Here is a 20,393-nt window from a genome sequence, read left to right as displayed (position 1 = left end):
ATGCTATTTCTTTCTGAGGGATTTCAATCTTCCTTCTTTGGTGTTAAGGACAATTTAGGATTTCTTGCTTCCATGACAATGCCCCAGCTCATTGATAGCATGACCCATACTGCAGGATACATGTTAGATCTAGTCTTTACCTGGAGCAGATGAGATATGATCTGGTGGTGGGGAACATTTCCACACTTTTTTGTGAGTACTTTCTTTTAACTGTGAGGTTGGCTAGGGCAACTAAACCTCCACAGGAAAGGGGGATCAGTGGGACTGGACCTGATGGCCTATCAGAGGAGCAATGACTATATGGTGATAAGCTTACATTGAAGTCTACATCATGGCTGTAATGGTGACAAAGCAGAATTACTTCTCTGTTATTGCCTCTGTGTAATGCTGTTTGGCAGTATTATTTAGAATAGCCCAGATCCATTTAGGGGAGGGTGAGCTAGAAGATCTACCAAATGGCTGTTGTGTTTTGCTGAGTATTTTGTGAGTGAAATCACTCATATTTGCTCTGGGCTGGAACTCAGATTGCAAGAAGGTGGCAGGGATGGCATCTTGGCAGATCATTTGGGAGATCTTTGAGCCTGTAAATGAGCAGGCAGAATTCTTTGTGATACTGTACTAATTCTGCCACCTGTAGACTTGATTGTTGCTCCTGCTAATTGGTCAAGGCTACTAGCGAAGGTATGAGGAAATGGATCCTGGTGATGGTTATGCCTCACTGAGGGGTAGGAGGAGATACTAGTTGAAAGGTGAGTTGGTTCAGACCATACTCAAGAGGGCAGGTCTTCAGGCATTGCAATATACAGTCCCCCAGAATTTGATCCTCTCCCTTATTTTGTTCAACATATATACAAAGCCACTGTGTGAGGCCATTTGTCAATCTGGGGTGAGGTCATCAATATTTCCTAATCTGGTATCTAGAGACTATCAGAGAAACTGACTTAAACACAAAGTGGCTCTCAATTTAGAAACCTGCTGATCCCAGTTTTACCATTTCTGTTTCTTGATGAAGTTATTCTAACTCTGAAAGGGCAACATGCAGTCTGGAAGTCTTGCTTGTCCTGTTTCAGGCCAAGTTCACACACTGAGCTGGTTTGCAAGAATTTACTAGCAAGCAATTACAGGCAGTGAGCCAGCAAGTACAAATGTGCACATGCATGCATAACAAGGTTTACAAGTTATTTGCTTGAGTGAGTCCAAAGCAGAGAAACCTAGTCTAGGACAGTCCAGAGGTGAGGCATGGCGGAGATTATTAAACTAGTCTGAGGTTTCCAATGGAGAAGCCAGCTACTGGTAGTTGCTCTGATATAGGCTGGCCACAGGTATGGCTCAGTCTTGGGTATTTTGTTTCTCGGGGAGCCCGACAGAACACCTCTGGTCAGCTCCTTGGAGTTCCCATCATGTTCTTGGGTTGGGTGGCCATTTGGGATTGGGATGTCTGTCAACTGACTCATCCTGCACCTGCTCTAGAACAGTGTTTCTCAACCGTGACAACATTAAAATATGTGGACTTCAACTCTTAGATTCCTGCTGGCTGGGGAATTCTGGGAGTTGAAGTCCATAAACCTAAAAGTTGCTAAGGTTGAAAAATACTGGTCTAGATTATTGTTGGTGGAGTGAGCCTCAGGTGGCTGACTGCTCCATGAATTCTGAGGCTGACATTCTGCCAGCGCAATCTCCTCCTCTGAGTCTGAGTCTGGAGGAGACCATGACATTCCTGGAGTCACAGAACCTGCTGAAAAAGCAAGTAGAAGTCACATTCAAGAGGGGGTCTACCGAGCTTTATCTGATGCACCAGTTGTGGGCTTTTGGGGGATAAAAGGCACTGGGTACAGTCACTCATGTCCTTTTCACCTCTTGATTGGACTACAGTGACTCACTTTACAGTTGATTGAAGGCCACATGGAAACTTCAACTGATGCAGAATGGAGCTGCCTAATAAATGGCCAGACCCATTATTGTCACATTACACCATTATTATGTGAAATGCAGTGGCAAGTATGTTTCTGGGTGCGATTCAAGGAGCTGTTTTTCATCTATAAAGATCTCTATGCTTGGTGCCTGGATATTTTTGAGACTGGCTGTTCAGGATAGAATCTTGCTGCTTACTGCATGCAGAGAGTATGTTGCATACCCTCAGTGTTGTGGGGGACCTTTTTTTATTTTTCTTGGTGGAACATGAGGAAGATGAGGAAGACAACAGCACAATTACTTTATTAATGTTTAAACAAAGAATCAATTTAATTTTGATTAAATAACTGAAAATGGATTATAAATGGGTTCCTTTAATATTACAATATATCAGTAGGTTCTCAATCCTTGCCTTCCTTGGCACTAAATATGTATTCATAAATCTATTACTCTGACAGATGGAGGTTTTCTAGGGCTATGATTCTAAGCTTCCCTCATACCCATACATAACTCCCAACTTCTCCCTTCAGTTCTCCCCTCCCTCTGGTATATAAACTTGGGAGAAGATGCCCTTCATTACAGTGCTTTCATTAATAATTCTAATACCGAATCATTACAGAGAATTTGTTGAAAATCCCCTCCTATTGCAACATCTGGTGGGAAGGTGCATGGAAGTGAGTATTCTCTGTTGGAGTTCCTGTTCTGTACAATAGCTTGTCCCTGAGGAAGGAGTCTCTTTCCTGCATGATCTTCTAGAAACCTGTCAAAACTTGGATGATATAGAAAGGCCTTTGGGAAGTAGAATTGTCACCTGAGTAGAATGAGGAGCCATCTGTTGTAGTTGATTGTTTTATTGATGCTTATTGTGTATTATATATAATAATTCTGTATTGCATATTATATTATAATTGAAGTGGTTGTAGGAATTTCATAATAAATAGTTAATTACAACTTCATTTTTAAATTTAATTTTTGTCAAGTGACTGTCACTGGGAAATGGACATATTTATTCCACAGAAAGATGAGATTTTGTTTTCAAATAATTATCTGTGAATCGGGGTGCAATGGGGGATGCTTCTTACATTCATAGATAAGAAGAAGCTGTTAGGGAAAAAATGAATGGACCAAAGGTACAGATGGCTGCATACTTGCTGCAAGGCATGAATACTTTTGATGAAAATCTTGAAGATTAGATGGTGCCTGATTGTGATTTGTGAATTAAACCCTTTCTGCAGTGCCTAGTTAGGATTTTTCTTTCTTTTTTCCTTTCCTTCACTATGAAGTTACAGTACCTTTTCCCCTTGGTTCATTTGCATGTAGTTTTGTTTTCTCCCTTCTCTTTTCTTCCTTTCCAGTGCAATTACCTTTTACTCTATTAGCATCCTGTACATGACTGAGACTGGTTTCTGTGTGACTTAAGAGAGTCTGACATATGTAGACAAAATTCCTTATTTTGCCAGCCATTTTAATCAGTAGCAAATTACTTTTGTCATGGCCTGCACTTTTCTTCTGGTAGATAAATATATTTATGTACAATATGCACAGAAGTGTTGCATACGGACATTTAATGGACATGTAGAGGAACTCCAGGTTTGGTTTCGGCTGAAGTGCTTGACAAGGTGGGAAAGTTGACAAGGTTGTGAAGGGGAAGAAGCTGGATATTGCAAATATTTTTATCTACAGTTATATGTACAATATTTTTCTATCTACTTTCCCTTTGGACAGGGAGGTTGCATTAAACTTAGGGTCAACTACTTTTCAGATAAATTCAATATGAACACTTTTCAGGAATACTAAAAATCATGTAACATTAATTAGAAAGGAGAAATGGGTAGTCTAACTTATGCTGCCCATGTTGATTGTATTATGGCATACAAATGTTGTGATGCCTGTGGGTAAGGGCAAGGGGGAAAATGACAAGACACATGTTGCAGCATCACATGCAAGTATATAAGGGTAGAGCTTGTATTTTGACATGTTCAATAATTTTAGTGAAATTTTGGCTTACTGCAGATACCCCATGATACTTTTGGATATTTTACCTTTTCTTTGTTTCAAATACTTTATGCAATTTTTCTCATTCTTGGTTTGAGCCAGAAAGTTAGTTGTGGAATGGACAGAGAGGAGCAACTTTCCATGATCTTTCTTTTTTCTCCCTGCCCACAGTCCCCCATAAATAAAAGATAACCATATTTCATTGTAATCCCAAGCAAATGGGAATATACTTTCTACCCCATGATGCATCATAATTTTTTTTGGCTTGATTGTTTTTTGGTTTCTTCAGCATTATTTCAACAAATACAAACATGCACAATTGACATTCCTTATATATTGCAGCTCAGTCTGCTTACGTTTGCAACTACAACAATTTACTAAACCATCTGGAAGCTAGTATTTTACTGTCCCTCTTATTGAATGGCAGCACATTTATAAAGTAGATTTCTGAGATATTATAATATTTTCAATTTAATGTGGGAACAGCTAGTTCCTTAATTTAGGAAAGGGAGGCTTATAAGACTTATGTCTGGTTGTATTATCGTATATACTTCATATGAAAAGAAGCTCAAAAATAAATACAAGACTAATTTGAAAGACAAAGTGAAAACATTTTGGACACAGATGGTCAAATGTCCCACTACCAGCCTTGAGTATACAGGGATGTACAAGAAACTAAGTAAAGTGGTACCTCGGGTCACGAACGCTTCTGTTCATGACCAATTCGGGTCAGGAACAGCTCCGTTTGCAAAATTTTGCCTCCGTTCGCGAATGCCGGATCGGGTGACAAACAGGATCCGCGGCCATTTTCCCTCCCATGACACGTGGTAGGGGCTTCCTGTAGGGAGGGGGACTCTCCCTCCAAGCAATAACCGCCTCCCCACCTGCCTTCCTGTCCTCCACGCCAGAAGTCGCGTCGAGCAAGGTTAGCGTTCTCTCTCTTCGTGGTGTATTTTGTGTCATATTTTTGCAGTTTTAAAAAAAATACATATGGTTCAGAATGGATTAACCGTAATTACATTGAACCTTATGGGAAAATTTGATTCGGGACGCAACCAAAATCAGGTTGCGACCAAATTCGGAGGGGTCAGAACAGATTAACCGTATTTACATTGAACCTTATGGGAAAATTTGATTCAGGTCGCGACCAATTTGGTTCGCGACCATAGTCGCGGAATGAATTAAGTTCGTGAACCGAGATACCACTCTATGAGTTGAATAGTATCTTATCAGAGCAAATTGAATTTATGTTAACAAGTTTATTTCCAAAAATATTGGGAAAATGGTAAAAGGTCTGGTAGGATCTTAGCAAATTGTCTGAAGCAAAATAAATATAGAAAAATTATTGCAGCTACAGTATTAAAGAAAATAGAAACAATAATATAGCTCCCTGGAGAACATCAATTTTTACTTTTTGAAATTTTACTCAGATTTATATAATAAACTTCAGAACTTAACTGATGAAGATATAGAAGCTTCTTTGGCTAAAATTTATCTTCTGTAGCTGGATTCTTCATAACAATTATTACTTGCTCTTTTGTTCATGGATGAAATAAAAAAGGTAATGTTAAATATAAATAATGGTAAACTATCAGAACTGGATGGCTTTCCTGTGGAATGGTATAAAACATTTATTATTATTCGTGTTCCCAAACTCTGTCAACTATATGATGAGATCTTTAAGAATGAAATGTCATCTTCTTCATTTAATGAAGCATATATTACAGTTATGCTAAAACTTAATAAAATCATACATTGTGTGCTAACACTGACCTATTTCATTAATATTTATATTACAATTTTAACTGCTATTTTAGATAATAAACTTTAACAAGTAATCTCTTCATTGGTTAAGAGTGATCAAATGGGCTGTATCAAAACTAAGTACAGATCAAATAATATTCAGCTAATAGTAGATTTGATTGATTTGAATAAAAGACGATAAAGCCATAGTTCTGTTGCCAAATGTGGAAAAAGCCTGAAAAAGCCTGAACTAAAATTTACAGGCAACATTTACAGTACTATGCAAAAGTTTTAGGCAGGTGTGAAAAAATGCTGTAAAGTAAGAATGCTGTCAAAAATATATATTGTATTTGTTTATGTTTATCAATTTACAAAATGCAAAGTGAACAAATAGAAGAAAAACCCAAATCAAATCAATATTTGGTGTGACCACCCTTTGCCTTCAAAACAACATCAGTTCTTCTAGGTACACTTGTACACAGTTTTTGAAGGAACACGGTAGGTTTTGTTGTTGTTCCATCGTTAAGTTGTGTCCGATTCTTCGTGACTCTGTGAACCATATCATGCCAGGCCTTCCTGTCCTTCACTGCCTCCCTGAGTTTGCTCAGTTTCATGCTCATTGCTTCAGTGATGCTATCTAACCATCTCATCCTCTGCCGTCCCCTTCTCCTTTTGCCTTCAATCTTTCCCAGCATCAGGATCTGTTCCAAAGAGTCCTCTCTTTGCATTAGGTGACCAAAGTATCTGAGCTTGAGCTTCAGAATCAATTCTTCCAATGAGCAGTCAGGGTTGATTTCCTTTAAGATTGACTGGTTTGACATCCTAGCAGTCCAGGGGAGTCTTCTCCAGCACCACAGTTCAAAGGCATCAATTCTTTGGCGCTCAGCCTTCTTTATAGTCCAGCTCTCATAGCCATACATTACTACTGGAAAAACCATAGCTTTGATTATGCAGTTCTTTGTTGGCAAGGTGATGTCTCTACTTTTTAATATGCTATCTAGGTTTGCCATAGCTTTCCTCCCAAGGAGCAAGCAGGTAGGTTGTTCCAAACATCTTGGAGAACTAACCACACATCTCCTGTGGATGTAGGCTACCTCAAATCCTTCTGTCTCTTCATGTAATCCCAGACAAACTTGATGAAGTTGAAATCAGGCCCTGTGGGGGCCAAACCATCACTTGCAGGACTCCTTGTTCTTCTTTATGCTGAAGATAGTTCTTAGTGACATTGGCTGTATGTTTGGGGTTATTGTCCTGCTGCAGAATAAATTTGGGGCCAATCACACACCTCCCTGATGGTATGGCATGATGGATAAGTATCTGCCTGTATTTCTCAGCACTGAGGACACCATTGATCCTGACCAAATCTCCAACTCCATTTGCAGAAATGCAGCCCCAAACTTGCAAGGAACCTCCATCATGCTTCACTGTTGCCTGCAGACACTCATTACTGTACCGCTCTCCAGCCCTTCGGCACACAAACTGCCTCCTGCTACAGCCAAAGATTTCAAATGTTGACTCATCAGTCCAGAACACCTGCTGCCATTTTTCTGCACCCCAGTTCCTATGTTTTCATGCATAGTTGAGTCACTTAGCCTTTCCACATAGGAGGTATGGCTTTTTGACCACAGTTCTTCCATGAAAACCACTTCTGGCCAGACGTCTCCAGACAGTAGATGGGTGTACCTGGGTCCCACTGGTTTCCACTAGTTCTGTGCTGATGGCACTGCTGGACATCTTCCAGTGTTGAAGAGAAGTAAACATGATGTGTCTTCCATCTGCTGCATTAAGTTTCCTTGGCTGACCACTGCATCTACGGTCCTCAACCTTGCCTGTTTCTCTGTACTTCTTCAAAAGAGCTTAAACAGCACATCTTGAAACTCCAGTCTGCTTTTTGCCTGGGAGAGACCTTGCTGATGCAGTATCACTACCTTGTGTCTGGTTGCTGTGCTCAGTCATTCCATGGTGTATGACCTGTGACATGAAACTGTCTTCCACAACCTCACCTTAGTAGCAGAGTTTGGCTGTTCCTCACCCAGTTTTAAGCCTCCTACACAGCTGTTTCTGTTGCAGTTAATGACTGTGTTTCAACCTACATATGAAATTGATGATCATTTGCACCTGCTTGGTATAATTGGTTAATCATACACCTGACTCTAATTCTACAAGATCCCTGACTTTGTGCAAGTGTACAAAGTGTGCAAGTGTAAGAATTGATGCTGTTTTGAAGTCAAAGGGTGGTCACACCAAATATTGATTTGATTTGGGTTTTTCTTCTGTTTGCTCACTTTGCATTTTGTAAATTGATAAACATAAAAAATTACAATATATATTTTTGAAAGCATTCTTACTTTACAGCATTTTTTCACACCTGCCTAAAACCTTTGCACAGTACTGTATATATATTAACTTAGTCAAATGTGGATTTCCTAAAGAATTTTATAAAGTGGGTCCAGATCTCTGAGGCTTCTAAATGCAACTGAAGGTTAATGGTATTTCTTTCATCTACTTTTTAAGTTTATAAAGGTACTAAACAATGATGTTCACTTTCTTTTGTGATATTTGTCCAGAACCATGTGGTATTAGATGAGATTGTAATATCCATGGATTTTTGCATAATTCATTAGAATGTAAATTAGTAATATATGCTGATGATACTGTTATTTGTTTCTGAACTTTAGTTCTGGCTTTGATGCATATGATTAACACCTTTGGCCAAATTGCAGGATATTTTGTCAAGTGGTCTAAATCAGAATTGATGCCTCTAAGTAAAGACTTGTTTATTCACACTGTAAGTGATTATCATTTTTATATATGTACTGAATTTATTAATTATTTAGAAATTATTATTCCAAACAATATTTCTCAAATAATTATACTGAATATGAGTGAATTATATAAAGAGTTTTCTCTTAACATTAATTGATGGGAGTCATTAAACCTTATAAACACTCTTCAAATGAATGTAATTCCCAGGATACTTTATATTTTGTATGGAATTCCTTCATGCATATTTGAAAATTATTTTCAGAAATTCAGGATTTTGTTTCATACATTTTTATGGAGTTCTTCTATTCTGAAAGTGTCTTTGAAAAAAACTCTGTTGTCAGTTAAAAATGGAGGATTCAGTTTTCCAAATCTTGAATTATACCACTGTGTGTACCTTTTGGCTAGTACCAAATTTTGGACATCTTCACTTAGTGCAAATTCTCCTTGAGTCCTTTTGGAAGATCTGTATATAACACTTTATTTAATTGGATTGCTGGCGTTCAAAATACAATAGATTTGCTCTGTCTTCTGTTACTATCATAAGAGTTTTTAGCTTTCTGAAGAAAGTCTCTGCCTGTTTTTTCCATGATGTTACTTCCCCCCGCCCCCCAACATTTCAGCAAAATCTTTAATTTTCTTTTAGCAAGCTCTTGGGTCTAGTAGGAAGAACAGGGGAAACAAAAATGGCTGTCTGGATCCAACCAATTTAGGAATTCTTATACTAGCCTTATAAACTAGATGTACAGTATATTGCACCTATGTTGCAGATAGGAGGCTGAAAGAGCTTTTGTCTTACGCTTTTTAGAGAATGTATTTCTTTTTTTTTTTTTTTTAATGTTTTTTTTATTTTTACAACAAACACAAAACAAACATGAACAAACAAAAACATAAAAAGGCATAAAAAAGCATCTTCCATTTTATACCGTGTGTCAACCAGTTAAACTCGTTGGTGCCCCTTTCATAATCTTAAATTCTCATATCATCTATTCAAAAATATACTTGTATACTTATCAATTAACAATTATTAATCATTCATAGCTAATCTATAAAATCATATATTACAAAAAATTTTAACTTTCAATAGGATTAGTAATACATCTCCATCTATCTATTATATGTGTATATATATAATAATTAATATCAAATTTCTATTATAAAATTTCCTAATCTATTACATTACTATATTTTCTCATCTAATCATTAATAAAAACAAATCCCGTGTCATATAAAATTGCTTATCTTCTTACTCTAATTTCAAATCTCAATTTAACTCATCTCTGCACATTCCATAATTTTGAATAACTTCCTCCTGCATAAGTACTTTTTAATTTTTCCAATTCTTAAGAGTTACAATTCTAACCAATATCAATTACAGTATCAATTACAATTCTAACCAAGTTACAGTTCTAACCAGATTTCACTACATGTTATACAATTTTTAACTATATATCTCAGATTTATACTTTATTCCAGCGCTTGCATAATTTTGAGTTCACCCTTTTCATTCAATGTCCCAAAATATCTGGCTGTTCATTCCTTTTTTCTATATTATTGGATAAGAGAAAGCAATAATAAGTGTCCTTTTGAACATTCTGCTTTTGGAAGCTTCTGTCAGTTCCATCATTGTTGTATTCCCCTGATTTTCTCTTTAAACATCTGCAATAGTTTCTTTCAATATTGTTTTACTTCTTCTTTTGTACATTCTCTTAGTACGATTTTCCATTATAATCTTGTATAATCTTTTTCTCACCCTCAGTGCCAAGAACAAATCTGTCTCTCTTCATTTATCAGTTGATTAACCCTTTTAATTCTCAGTTTATAGACCTCACAATAATTCCGTTTAATGTTTCTGATTTCTTGTACTATTTCTTCCTTTTCCAATGATCCCGTTTTATGTTTAATTAAGTCCATTTTAGCTTTAATATCTTTTTTCTTTTTTTTTTTTTTTGAGAATTTCTGCAGCTCTTCTTCCAATTTTTTATAGTCATCCTCAATAGTTTAAAGATCTTTTTCTGCATTGTGTTTCTCGTATAGTCTATTATCTTGATAAACCTTCATTGAGTCAAAGGATTCTTTATCTTTGTTCTTGCCAAAAATAAGAGAAAAAAAGAAGCAAAAGGAGAGAAAAAAAAAAGAAGGAAAAATAAAAAGAAAAGGAAAAGAAGGAAAAGGCTAAGCCTCTTTAAAAAAAAAATCCATCTGGGGGGGTAATAGAAAGCAAAGCAGAGCTTCTAGCAGAAAAAAGAGCTACTGCCACTAATCAAGGCTCTTGTGACTGGCTCAAACTTTCCATCTTAATGTTTTCAAAGTTGCTTTCAACTCCACTTTCTTGTTTATAGTTACGGATGGCACCTGTATAAACATGCACATCCCACTATCTTTTTAGAAAGCACAGGGTCTTTGAGCGTGCGTCACAATGAAAAAAAAAGCACTAATTCGCGCCTCTAAATGGCAGTGCAACTTTCTTTCATTTACTTTCTCTTAACTCCACTTTCCCCATTTCAAAGTCAAAAAGATATAAATTTCTTATAACAATAAAAAAATCTTAGTAAAAAAAAAGGCTTAAAATAAAAAGTTATTGAGTATTAAAAAGAGAAAGCCAATCCAGTTAAAAATATATTTTTTTAAAAGAAAAACATCTTGTCAATTCCACTAAAAAGGGAAAGTTGAAAAGAAAAATTTTCTCCCCCTTCTTTTTTTTAATAGGGTTCAATCTCGCCGCTTAATCCACTTTTCTTCACTTTTAAAAATCTCTTTAAGTTACTTAAGGTGTTCTCTAAGAATAGTTGAATAGTAAAAGTCCATCTCACCCAGTTGACACCCTTCTCTTCCATCTTCCTTTGGAGCTGTCCCGGCTTTCGCAGCCATTTTTGGCTGCCTCTCCTCCACCGGCTTCAAGAGCTTCTCCCCGGATCGATCTGGGACTTGCGGCGTCCCTGAGATCCGCGGGACGCGCCCTTTGCGTTCGCCATCTCTACGGGACGGCTTAGGTCCATCGGGACCGTCCGGGCGAGGAGATATCGGCTGCCATCCTGGGAGCCCAGGATCGCCCGCCGTATCGCCGCGACGCCAGCTCCGCCCTCCCCCGAGAATGTATTTCTTGAGGTGATAACTAGGACATATTTATGCAGAAGTTTACTAAAATAAAACATTGATCACTTGGTATTATCTCACTATCTTCTGGTACCTTCTTTTTTAATTACAGGACCCTGTAGAAACCATATCTCTTTTCACTTTAAAAAGATAGCTGAATCTACTAATTAAAATCAGCAAATTTGCCTAAATCACATATAAGCATTTGAACAATAGAGCAATAACTCCATATGATAAACATATCTCTGAGAAGTTCAAGGTACAATTCTGTGCCTCTGGGATAACATTCCAAAAACGATAAGACTAAAAAAAAGAGCAGTTACCCAGGTTAATGTGCACCTTGTATTATTTACTGATGCGCCTTAGCCAGTTGAAGACTTGTTATAGTCTGCTATTCTCTGTAGATGAAATTTTCATCTAATAGTAGTAAATATGCGCACAAATATCCTGCTTAACTGGAAAGATAACCATTTCAGAATGAAGAATGTCAAATGGGATAGATTAAGGAAATAGCAAAAATAGAACAATAAAAATGTCCTGTTTTTTCCTGTTCTATAGAGGTAGTGTTTTCAGATTTTAGCATCAGATTAGTATCCTTACTGCTAAAGAAACGTGTCATCCTCTCCTACTAGGTATAATTGCAAAATGCATAAATCCCATTTATTACTTCCTCTGCTTTTACTATAGTCTAATAAATTGTAAACAGTTCTGCCCTAGGAAGGAGGCTCTGGCAAACCACTTCCGAAAAACAGTTGCCTTGAAAACTGCAAGGACTTGTCCAAGCAGTCACTGCAGGGTCAGCAATGACTGAGCGCAGACCAAAAAAAAAAAAAAACCTCAAGTACTTTCCAAAAAATCTGACAGCTATCAAAAATCTGACAGCTATTAGCTATCAGCTAATCAGGTCTTATAGCATTCCAAATAGTACTGGAGTTACTATTATAGTTGTTGTTAATAATAAAAAAAAAAGTGGCAGGATAATAAATTATAATAAAATAAAAATGTATATTCTATAAAATGTACAGTCTAAGATTTGGCACACAGGAGGAGGAGGAGAGAGAGAAAAAGAATTAGGAAAGAGTGCAGTTACAATTATCTGTACTAATAGCTGATAATGGGCTTAAGCTGAATTATATCTTGAATAATTTCTATCTTTAAATTTAAAAAAAAGTAACATTCTGGATGGAATCATTTATTAAGATCCTGAGTTATAATGGCTTACTGTTTTTTAAATTTTTGTTTGAAGAATATGTATAGTTGCTTTCTAATTTATACATAACCAAAATTACTGTTATCTCTCCCCAGGAATAAAAAAAATAAAAATAGCCAAATCTCTTAAGAAAATGGAAATTTTGCAAGATTTTAGCCATTTTTATTTTTCAATAAAATAAAACACCTGCACAAAAGAATTCTGCTCAGAAGGAAAAAATAAGGAACAAAATCCTTCACTTCAATCAGCCTAACTCTTGCAATCTATATTTAAAATATGGACTAAAGTTTTCCATTAATATATTAGAGGTCAATATATAAGATTTGTTTTCAATATATTCTCCCAGTTATTGAATCGCTGCCATTTTCTAATCGGTGCTGGATTTTTAAAGAGTCTTTCTTCCTTTATAATATTATCAGTACCACTAACCAGAAGTTTTGAGGGTAAGATTCATAAAGTTATTCCTTATTCATTATTCCTCTGCTGTTCATCTTGTAACACAAGACCTGGAGGTTTTAGAATTATCAGTATTGTAATGTTCAGCATCACTAGGGTAGAATGCCCAGTATCTGAAAAGTTAATTACCATTTTACAGTCTTGCCTTGAAATTTTTCCGCTTGCTTTGCTGAAAGTGTTGATATTATCTGCATTATATAGAATTAGTTATGGAAGTTTTTATATATTACTTGGTAATATTTGTAGGGTAAAATGTAGCAGAAACTGTCTGAGATACGCTTGCTTGATCGGGAGAGATTTTGTGGAGCTAGTATCAGTGAATCTGTTTTAAAGCCTCTAGGAAACCTATGTTCTATTCCATTGCTTTACCAGCAAACTTCTGGAATTCATGATCAATAGTTTTCTGGTCTAATATCCTGAATGTAATGAATTACTGCCAAATAATACTGCCAGAGGCACTTTATATGAGATGGGCAGCTATATAAACTAATTAATTAATTAATTAAATATTCCGTGTAGGACCCACAATTATTAATTGCTTACTTTAGTCAGAAACGTTATTTTACAAGGGTTTCCTAGAGATGAGAACATTTGATACTATTCTAGATTTACCGTGAAGATTTAAGAGATCCCTTGGAAATAATCTAATCCTTGCTGACTTTAGTAAATCTGGATTTAAAGGCAATCTTTCCATCTTCATAGAGACATTCTTGAGGAGTAGTACATTCCAAGTTTATTCAGGTCTTTTGAGCAGAAGGAGAATCTAATCAAATTCCTACTGAATTTTCAATGTCCTACTAGTTTTGGCCTGTTTAATAGCTTTGCTGCATTATTGCATCATGTCTTTCAATACTACCAATATGAAGAGGCAGTTTATTAAAATATAACTATATATATACCTTGAGAGGCTATATTAAATTATTTTCTCAAATTAAATCTATACTTACCCAAAGGTATGGCTTGTAGTTATGGAACTGAAATTAGAGCGATATCTCAATAAATGAGTAATATGCTAAGTAAGAAGTTTACTCCTGTTGCATATATAATATTGCTAACTGGTAATGCTTACAGTTGCTAAGTAAGATTTTTTCCTAAATCTTATAAACAGACTATGCAAGCATTCTGCAAATATATAACGTGTTAATGCAGTTAAACTGAATTATAGCTGCTGAGTCTATAGTTCTTCAGGATCATCTGCCTTAAAGTTAAACCCTATGCATCATCCAGAACTGTATACCAAAAACTTTCTATTGTACCTTGCCTCTGAAAATGGATTGATATTGGTTATGGTCATAATTAATCAATTTAGCATATAAATGTGTTCATCATGTCATGTTTAGATGTAGTAGAAACTAAATGTTACTTCCATAATATGTTCACCTACAATTCAATGTAAAATTAGATTTTATTAATTTTCAGAATATAGCCCTGGATACTAACTGCTGCTTAAATGGTTGAATAGATGCTCCCAGAATACAGTTTTTAAAGTTTGTGGGAATTGTAAAAAAGTTAAGAAAATTTCTTAAGACTTCAAATAAGTTGTGCAGTCCCCTAGTTTATCTCACTAAGCATGGAAAGTTCCTTGAATATAACAAGATGTTGTATTAGGCTATTTTGTGAGCTTTCCCCTCTTAACTTTTAAAATGCTTTTTCAATAATTCCAAATTGTAGATTCTTAAAACCTTGTTATCCAGGTCAAGTGCATTTTCTATTTAAAATGTTGTAAGAAGAGTCTTATTGACATTTTAATGTAAGACTTTGCATGGAAACTCCAAAGAAAAAATATAAATGACTGTATTAAGAATGTTTCATTAAACTATATAAACCCACTTATTTGCATTTAATAGTGAAATTTAAATGAACAAATCAATATACAGTAGTAAAGTTGCTCATTGCACAAGACCTTTCAAGAAAAATGAGATTTCTTCCAAACCTTCTCTTCAGAAATGTACTAAACACTAAACAGATTCCAATTTGGAAAAAAATAATGTGGATACTTGCACTGAAGCATTTGAACAATCAATCAGTGTGTTATGTTCAATTCTTCTTGCAATATACTGATGTGTAAAAATTACCTGACTGTTCCACTAGGAGCAGGTATTAACTAACACCTGTTTACTGTTCAGAGTTTTTCCCATTCCAGTAATTGCACTTTACTTCCTCTGCTGCCAGCAGGACAGACAAGTATATTACTGGATAACTTTTCTTAAGTACCTTTTGTAACTAAAATGACAATCAACAATCTTCAGGAGAACCTCAACATTTGTAGTAGTTTTCAGTATGTGTTTATGCATGTACATATTTGTATATAAAGTATGGTAAAACTCTTAATAGGGAAAGGTTCCCAAAGATAGAGGAAAAACTTGGGTTATGAAGAATGTAATGAAATCTGTTGGAAAAAAGCATAGTCATGAACCAAAAACTCATTACAGGGCAGATTTGTCTATGTTTTTTTTCAGCCTAAAACCATTTTGTGATTATTTTTGGACTTTCTTGGAGATCCTGGTATGTTGAAATTAAAGAGATTAATTGGGTGATTTACCTTCCAGACTGACTCTTACAGGACACACCAATATTTTATTTATTTTGTCTCAATTCAAATCCAGACTTCACAGTGAAGAACAAACACAGCAAGAAACCTAGAAGAAATTAGGAAATCAAACAATTCCTTTGATCATATTCATAAGCATCTCTCAGGAATTATAAACAGATTAGCAAGTGGAGCCTATCTGGCCAGTATCTGCTTAAAGGGAAATTTCCACCTCCAAGTATTCACCTTGCAGTGTTTCCTCACTATAAACACATTATACTGAAGTGCAACTGTCTACATCTTTCAAATGCTTACCAATTTTTTTCAGATATCTAACTTGCATCATACTGTATTTACATAATTTTTCAATGAAAATATCTATCTGCTTATTTTTCCTCATATTTTAAGCCCCTGAGAATATATAAGATATAATTGGAGATATAATAAAGATTTATGAATGATGGAGATTCTGAAATTATTGCACAAAATCCATTTTAAATTTTGTCAAAATAGCTCCTACTCTATCTTCTCTTTGTCACTAATTACTAGAGATTGCAGTGGCACAAATTCAAGGGAAAAAGGAGCACCTGTCAGCAGTTGCTTGGAGCAGCTGTGTCTTTTCATAGGATTGCATGGCTGCCCTCCTGAGGTGCAGCATGATCCCAGGAAAAGATACCTTTGATTAGTGCAGTACTGTATGCATGCCCATTTGTGTTGTGGAGTATCTTTTTTCCTTTGAATCTGAAGTGCTACATAGCTCTAATAACTAGTAGCATTTTAAAGGGTGCAATCATTTGCATATTTATTTAATGGTGGGTCTCAATGAACTAAATAGGGCATATTCCTTTATAAATATAATAAGCTTGGCAAGTAAACTGATCCCTCATCTCAACCACGGTTTAGTGTATCTGGGTACAGCTAAGAACTGCTGGACTTATGCTGAGATCAAAAGAAGGGGATGAATAAAAGAGCATTTTGAAACCTGTGTTTTAATCTTCAAAAACATAAAAGAGAGGGGACTTCCTAGTGAAGATGGCTCCACTAAAAGCAGAGCTGACAACTGTGGCGGAATAAAGAGTCGGCAAGTAGACCGGCTGTTCATAATTCCTCTCCAGAAAAGGAGAGAACTTGAGATTGCCCACAAGTGCTCCATACAGTTGCTCCTTGCAAGGAAATTGCAAGACAGTAGTCTTCAGCAGGTTTAGAGCTCTGGGAGACGAGGGAATAAATATCTTGCTGAAACCATGGTTGGCACCTTCAAAAAGATCACTGGGTTCACATACTTCCATTTCTAATCACTTTTGGATATTGCTTGTTAACTGCTTTTCAGCTATTAGGAATCTTTGGATCAACATGTTTTACAGCACCGGGTGAGTTTCCTTCAATCCTTAGCAAAACAAGTTATAAATATAAGTTTAAGGACCTTAATTTTTTTTTTGTTTTGGAATAAACAGAAAAAGGGTGTCTAGAACTTTGATTTTGGAAAGTTACAAATGGACTAAGGGTCCAGATGGACTTGAAATAAGAGTTTGGAATTAATGATAAGAATCCTTCCCGTGGGAAAATACTTTTGTTTTGAATTCTCTTTAAAAAAATGATAGGATCAGACTTTGAAAGTTGGACACTATAGAGAACCAGAAGGAACTAAAGATTACAATTAAAGGAGAAGAACACTTAAACTTTACTTACTAAGTAAACACAATACAAACACGCAGAATGAAGCAAAATAGTTTAACATTGGACATGTTGAAGGATATTTTTGAACAATGGACTCAGAAGTTAATTTTAAGAGTGTCTGCCTCTAAACTGTGTTTTTAAACTGTGTTTAAAAGATGTTATGAAAGAGGAACAAGTTATATCTGACAAGATTGAGACTGATCTAAAAGTGGATTTAAAAATGACAGGCCTCAAGAATGATATGGAAAAAGATCCTACACTGGGCATACAAAAGAAGCCGGTCGATGTCTTCATGATTAAAAGAGATATACAAATAACAAACCAAAAGAGTGACCTGGATAATTTTCCTATATTGGATTGTGATGCTTGTGAAAGCTTTGAAGAATTTAGTGAGAAGAGACAAAGAAAAAATGAAAAGAAATCAAGTTCTAGGACATTATTTGAAGGGACTAAAGATCAAGATTGTTAAAAGTAAAAGGAAGGAAAATAAGGTTGGTTTATTTGATCAAGGTTAAAATAGATGTGTTATCCATCTGTTCTGGTAACCCTTAATGGACTTTTGCTGATCAGGACTGAAATGACAAGGCTTTTAGGATTCGTTTATAGATAAGAGATAGGATATGGGAAGAACAGATCATTTATTTTATTTTAAGAGAAGGTAATAAGTTACTAAAATTGTTTATACTTGTGATGAAGAGGGAAGTCATTTTTTTATATATTTTCTTTTTCTTTATTATATTATTTCTTTTCTATTTTTCTTTCTATTTTTTTATTTTCTGTACATTCTATTTTTTCTTTTAATTCTTTTTTTTAGTTCTTATTTTTATCTTTTTAATTGTAATTTTTAATAAAATTACTATAAAAAAAAAACAGAAGAGAGAATGCCTCAGTAGACATGTGAAATGGGACAAGAGAGAATTGGCTGTATTTGGATGTCATACTAAATCAAAAGTGTTTCAAGTTATAGTTTTGATTTAATTATAAATTGCTGTACAAACTTGCTCAGTCATTTTCACTTCGCTCTTGGGAGAAGTTAAACAGATCAAAGAAACACATTGCCTTGTTTGTTAGAATGTTGCCAGAACCAGTACCTCTGGCTTGCTCTTCTCCTGTAGTTGGAAACCATGTTTATTTCTTGGCTGCAGATTCTGACTTATTAAATCAGGGATAAGCAGGAGCTTCCATGCATTATGCATCAGCAGCTTCCGGCAGGAGGAGTCAAGCAGAAGTGATGGAGCAAATGGTTCTACCTAAAATATGCATATCCAGGAAATGCAGACAAATGAGAAGTCTACTTAAGCTTTGCACCTGTCAGTTATTATGCTAATCCATAAAGCAAATCATAATCTGTGCATGAGCGAAATTCTTATGGAAAGTACTAGTAGTCAACTAAGGTGTAACAATTAATGCAAAAATTCTGATAGCTGATTCAAACTAATAGTTGTTTCTAGCAATACAGTACTTATAGTAAACCAGCCAAGTTCAAAGGTTATTTAAAAATAAAAGGCATTTTAGGATAAAAGCCTGTCGTAATAATCTTGAAAAACTTGGACAATATGAAGTTGAGTATGTCATTCTCTCTTTTTGCTCTCTAATTTTCAGTTTCATTTTGTACAACTATGAGCTATCATGGCATACAAAAAAAGCCATAGTTGCCAAAAAAGCAGAATTGGAAGCCATAAATTATGTGGGCTATATGAGCAATAATCTTTAGTAAGCATGCCCTTATGAGGAAATACTGTAGTTACGTTTCTCATCTAAAATCAATTTAATGTTTACTGGTTCAGAATAGAAATATGTTTACTTTTAATGTTTCTGTTTTTTAAAAAATCAGTACAGCAGAGAGGAGGCAAATTTCAAATATTGCATTCTTATTAAGTATCCACAAAGTACATTGTGTTGGTGATGATGGATGCTTTCCTTATGTAACTTAAAAATTTAAACAAGGGACATTCTGAATTGGAGGGAAGAATGGAGAAGCACAGATGGGAAGGTTAAAAATATAAGCAAATGTAATTAAAAGTAATACTTGCAGATACAAACCTATTATTTATTTGGAAGTGGGACTTAATCCAGATAATCATACACCTGTGCATACATATACTGTACAGATATATAGGATACTAGTTTAAGTGGAAGAGGCAGTTTGAGCAGTTGCTCACAAAGGAAATACTCAGATATGTGATCTACACAGAGTTGCAATATTTATCACATTTCAGAGTCTCTTATTTTCCTTGAAGTTTTATTTTTTGAATGGTCAAGTGTGTTAATGGAAGATGGCACTGAAATAAAATTCACGTTGCTGTTTTAGAGGAAAATTGTTTCATTTTAATTAAAGTATCTTCATTCAAAGCAAATGATGACATAAAGCCATTGCTATCAGAATACACGTAGGAGTAATACTTGAAGAGTAGTCTGATTTAGCTGCCTTTATAAATGTTAAAAAGTGTAGTTACTAGATTACTGCTGCTCAGGAAAAATACTCTTGTGCATTTATTTGATTTTTTTTTCAAGGCATTTAAGAGAGAAGACAGCAATAGCAGTAACATCTAAAGGGTTCTATGGGCTGGAAGATGAGAAGGGAACAGCTTATACTTCAACAAGGCGTCGTTCTACACCACGCAGTTTAGCAGGCTTGACTACAGGCGTGTTTGAATCCATAATGGTTCAGGTTCTGAGACAGGAAGAACAACTGAGAGCAAAAGAAGAAAAGAGGTAAAAGGCAAAAGTGGAATGTGTTTAGCTATTCTTTCTTTACTTTGTTCCTCCAAACTTTGCCCCTTAAAAGATTAAACATTTCACTTGCCCCTCATTTCTGGTTCAAAATGGATTTCTGAAAGAAATCTAAGTAGTTAACAATTTTAGGAAACCTGAAAATTATGCAGTTGTATCTGTTCTTAGCTTATTTTTCATTAGAAAAAATAAAACTTTTTTATGTTTTACCAAAACATAATCAAATTTGTTATGTACTTTTACATAATGTCTTAGGAATTAGAAACTGTTCTGAGAGTA

General features: G+C 35.3%; 1 protein-coding gene across 5 annotated transcripts in view; it reads left to right on the top strand.

Annotated features, from left to right (window-relative positions):
* BRD10 (bromodomain containing 10) overlaps positions 1 to 20,393 on the top strand; it is a 97,458-nt gene that overhangs the window by 40,086 nt on the left and 36,979 nt on the right. For 4 of the 5 annotated variants that reach the window (XM_088130213.1, XM_007428122.4, XM_088130215.1 and 1 more), the window contains one exon: positions 19,896 to 20,096. The exons of the other annotated variant lie outside the window; for it this stretch is intronic. In XM_088130213.1, coding sequence (XP_087986339.1) covers positions 19,896 to 20,096 — 201 coding nt within the window. The remainder of the gene's footprint in view (positions 1 to 19,895; positions 20,097 to 20,393) is intronic. 5 annotated transcript variants of the gene reach the window in all.

This window comes from Python bivittatus, unplaced genomic scaffold (genome assembly GCF_059951505.1).
Source record: "Python bivittatus isolate LINGU-HERP-01145 unplaced genomic scaffold, Pbiv_v1 ctg000850_np1212, whole genome shotgun sequence".
NCBI lineage: Eukaryota > Metazoa > Chordata > Lepidosauria > Squamata > Pythonidae > Python > Python bivittatus.
Note: the sequence above shows the minus strand (reverse complement) of the source record. Positions and strands in the feature narration are given on the sequence as shown.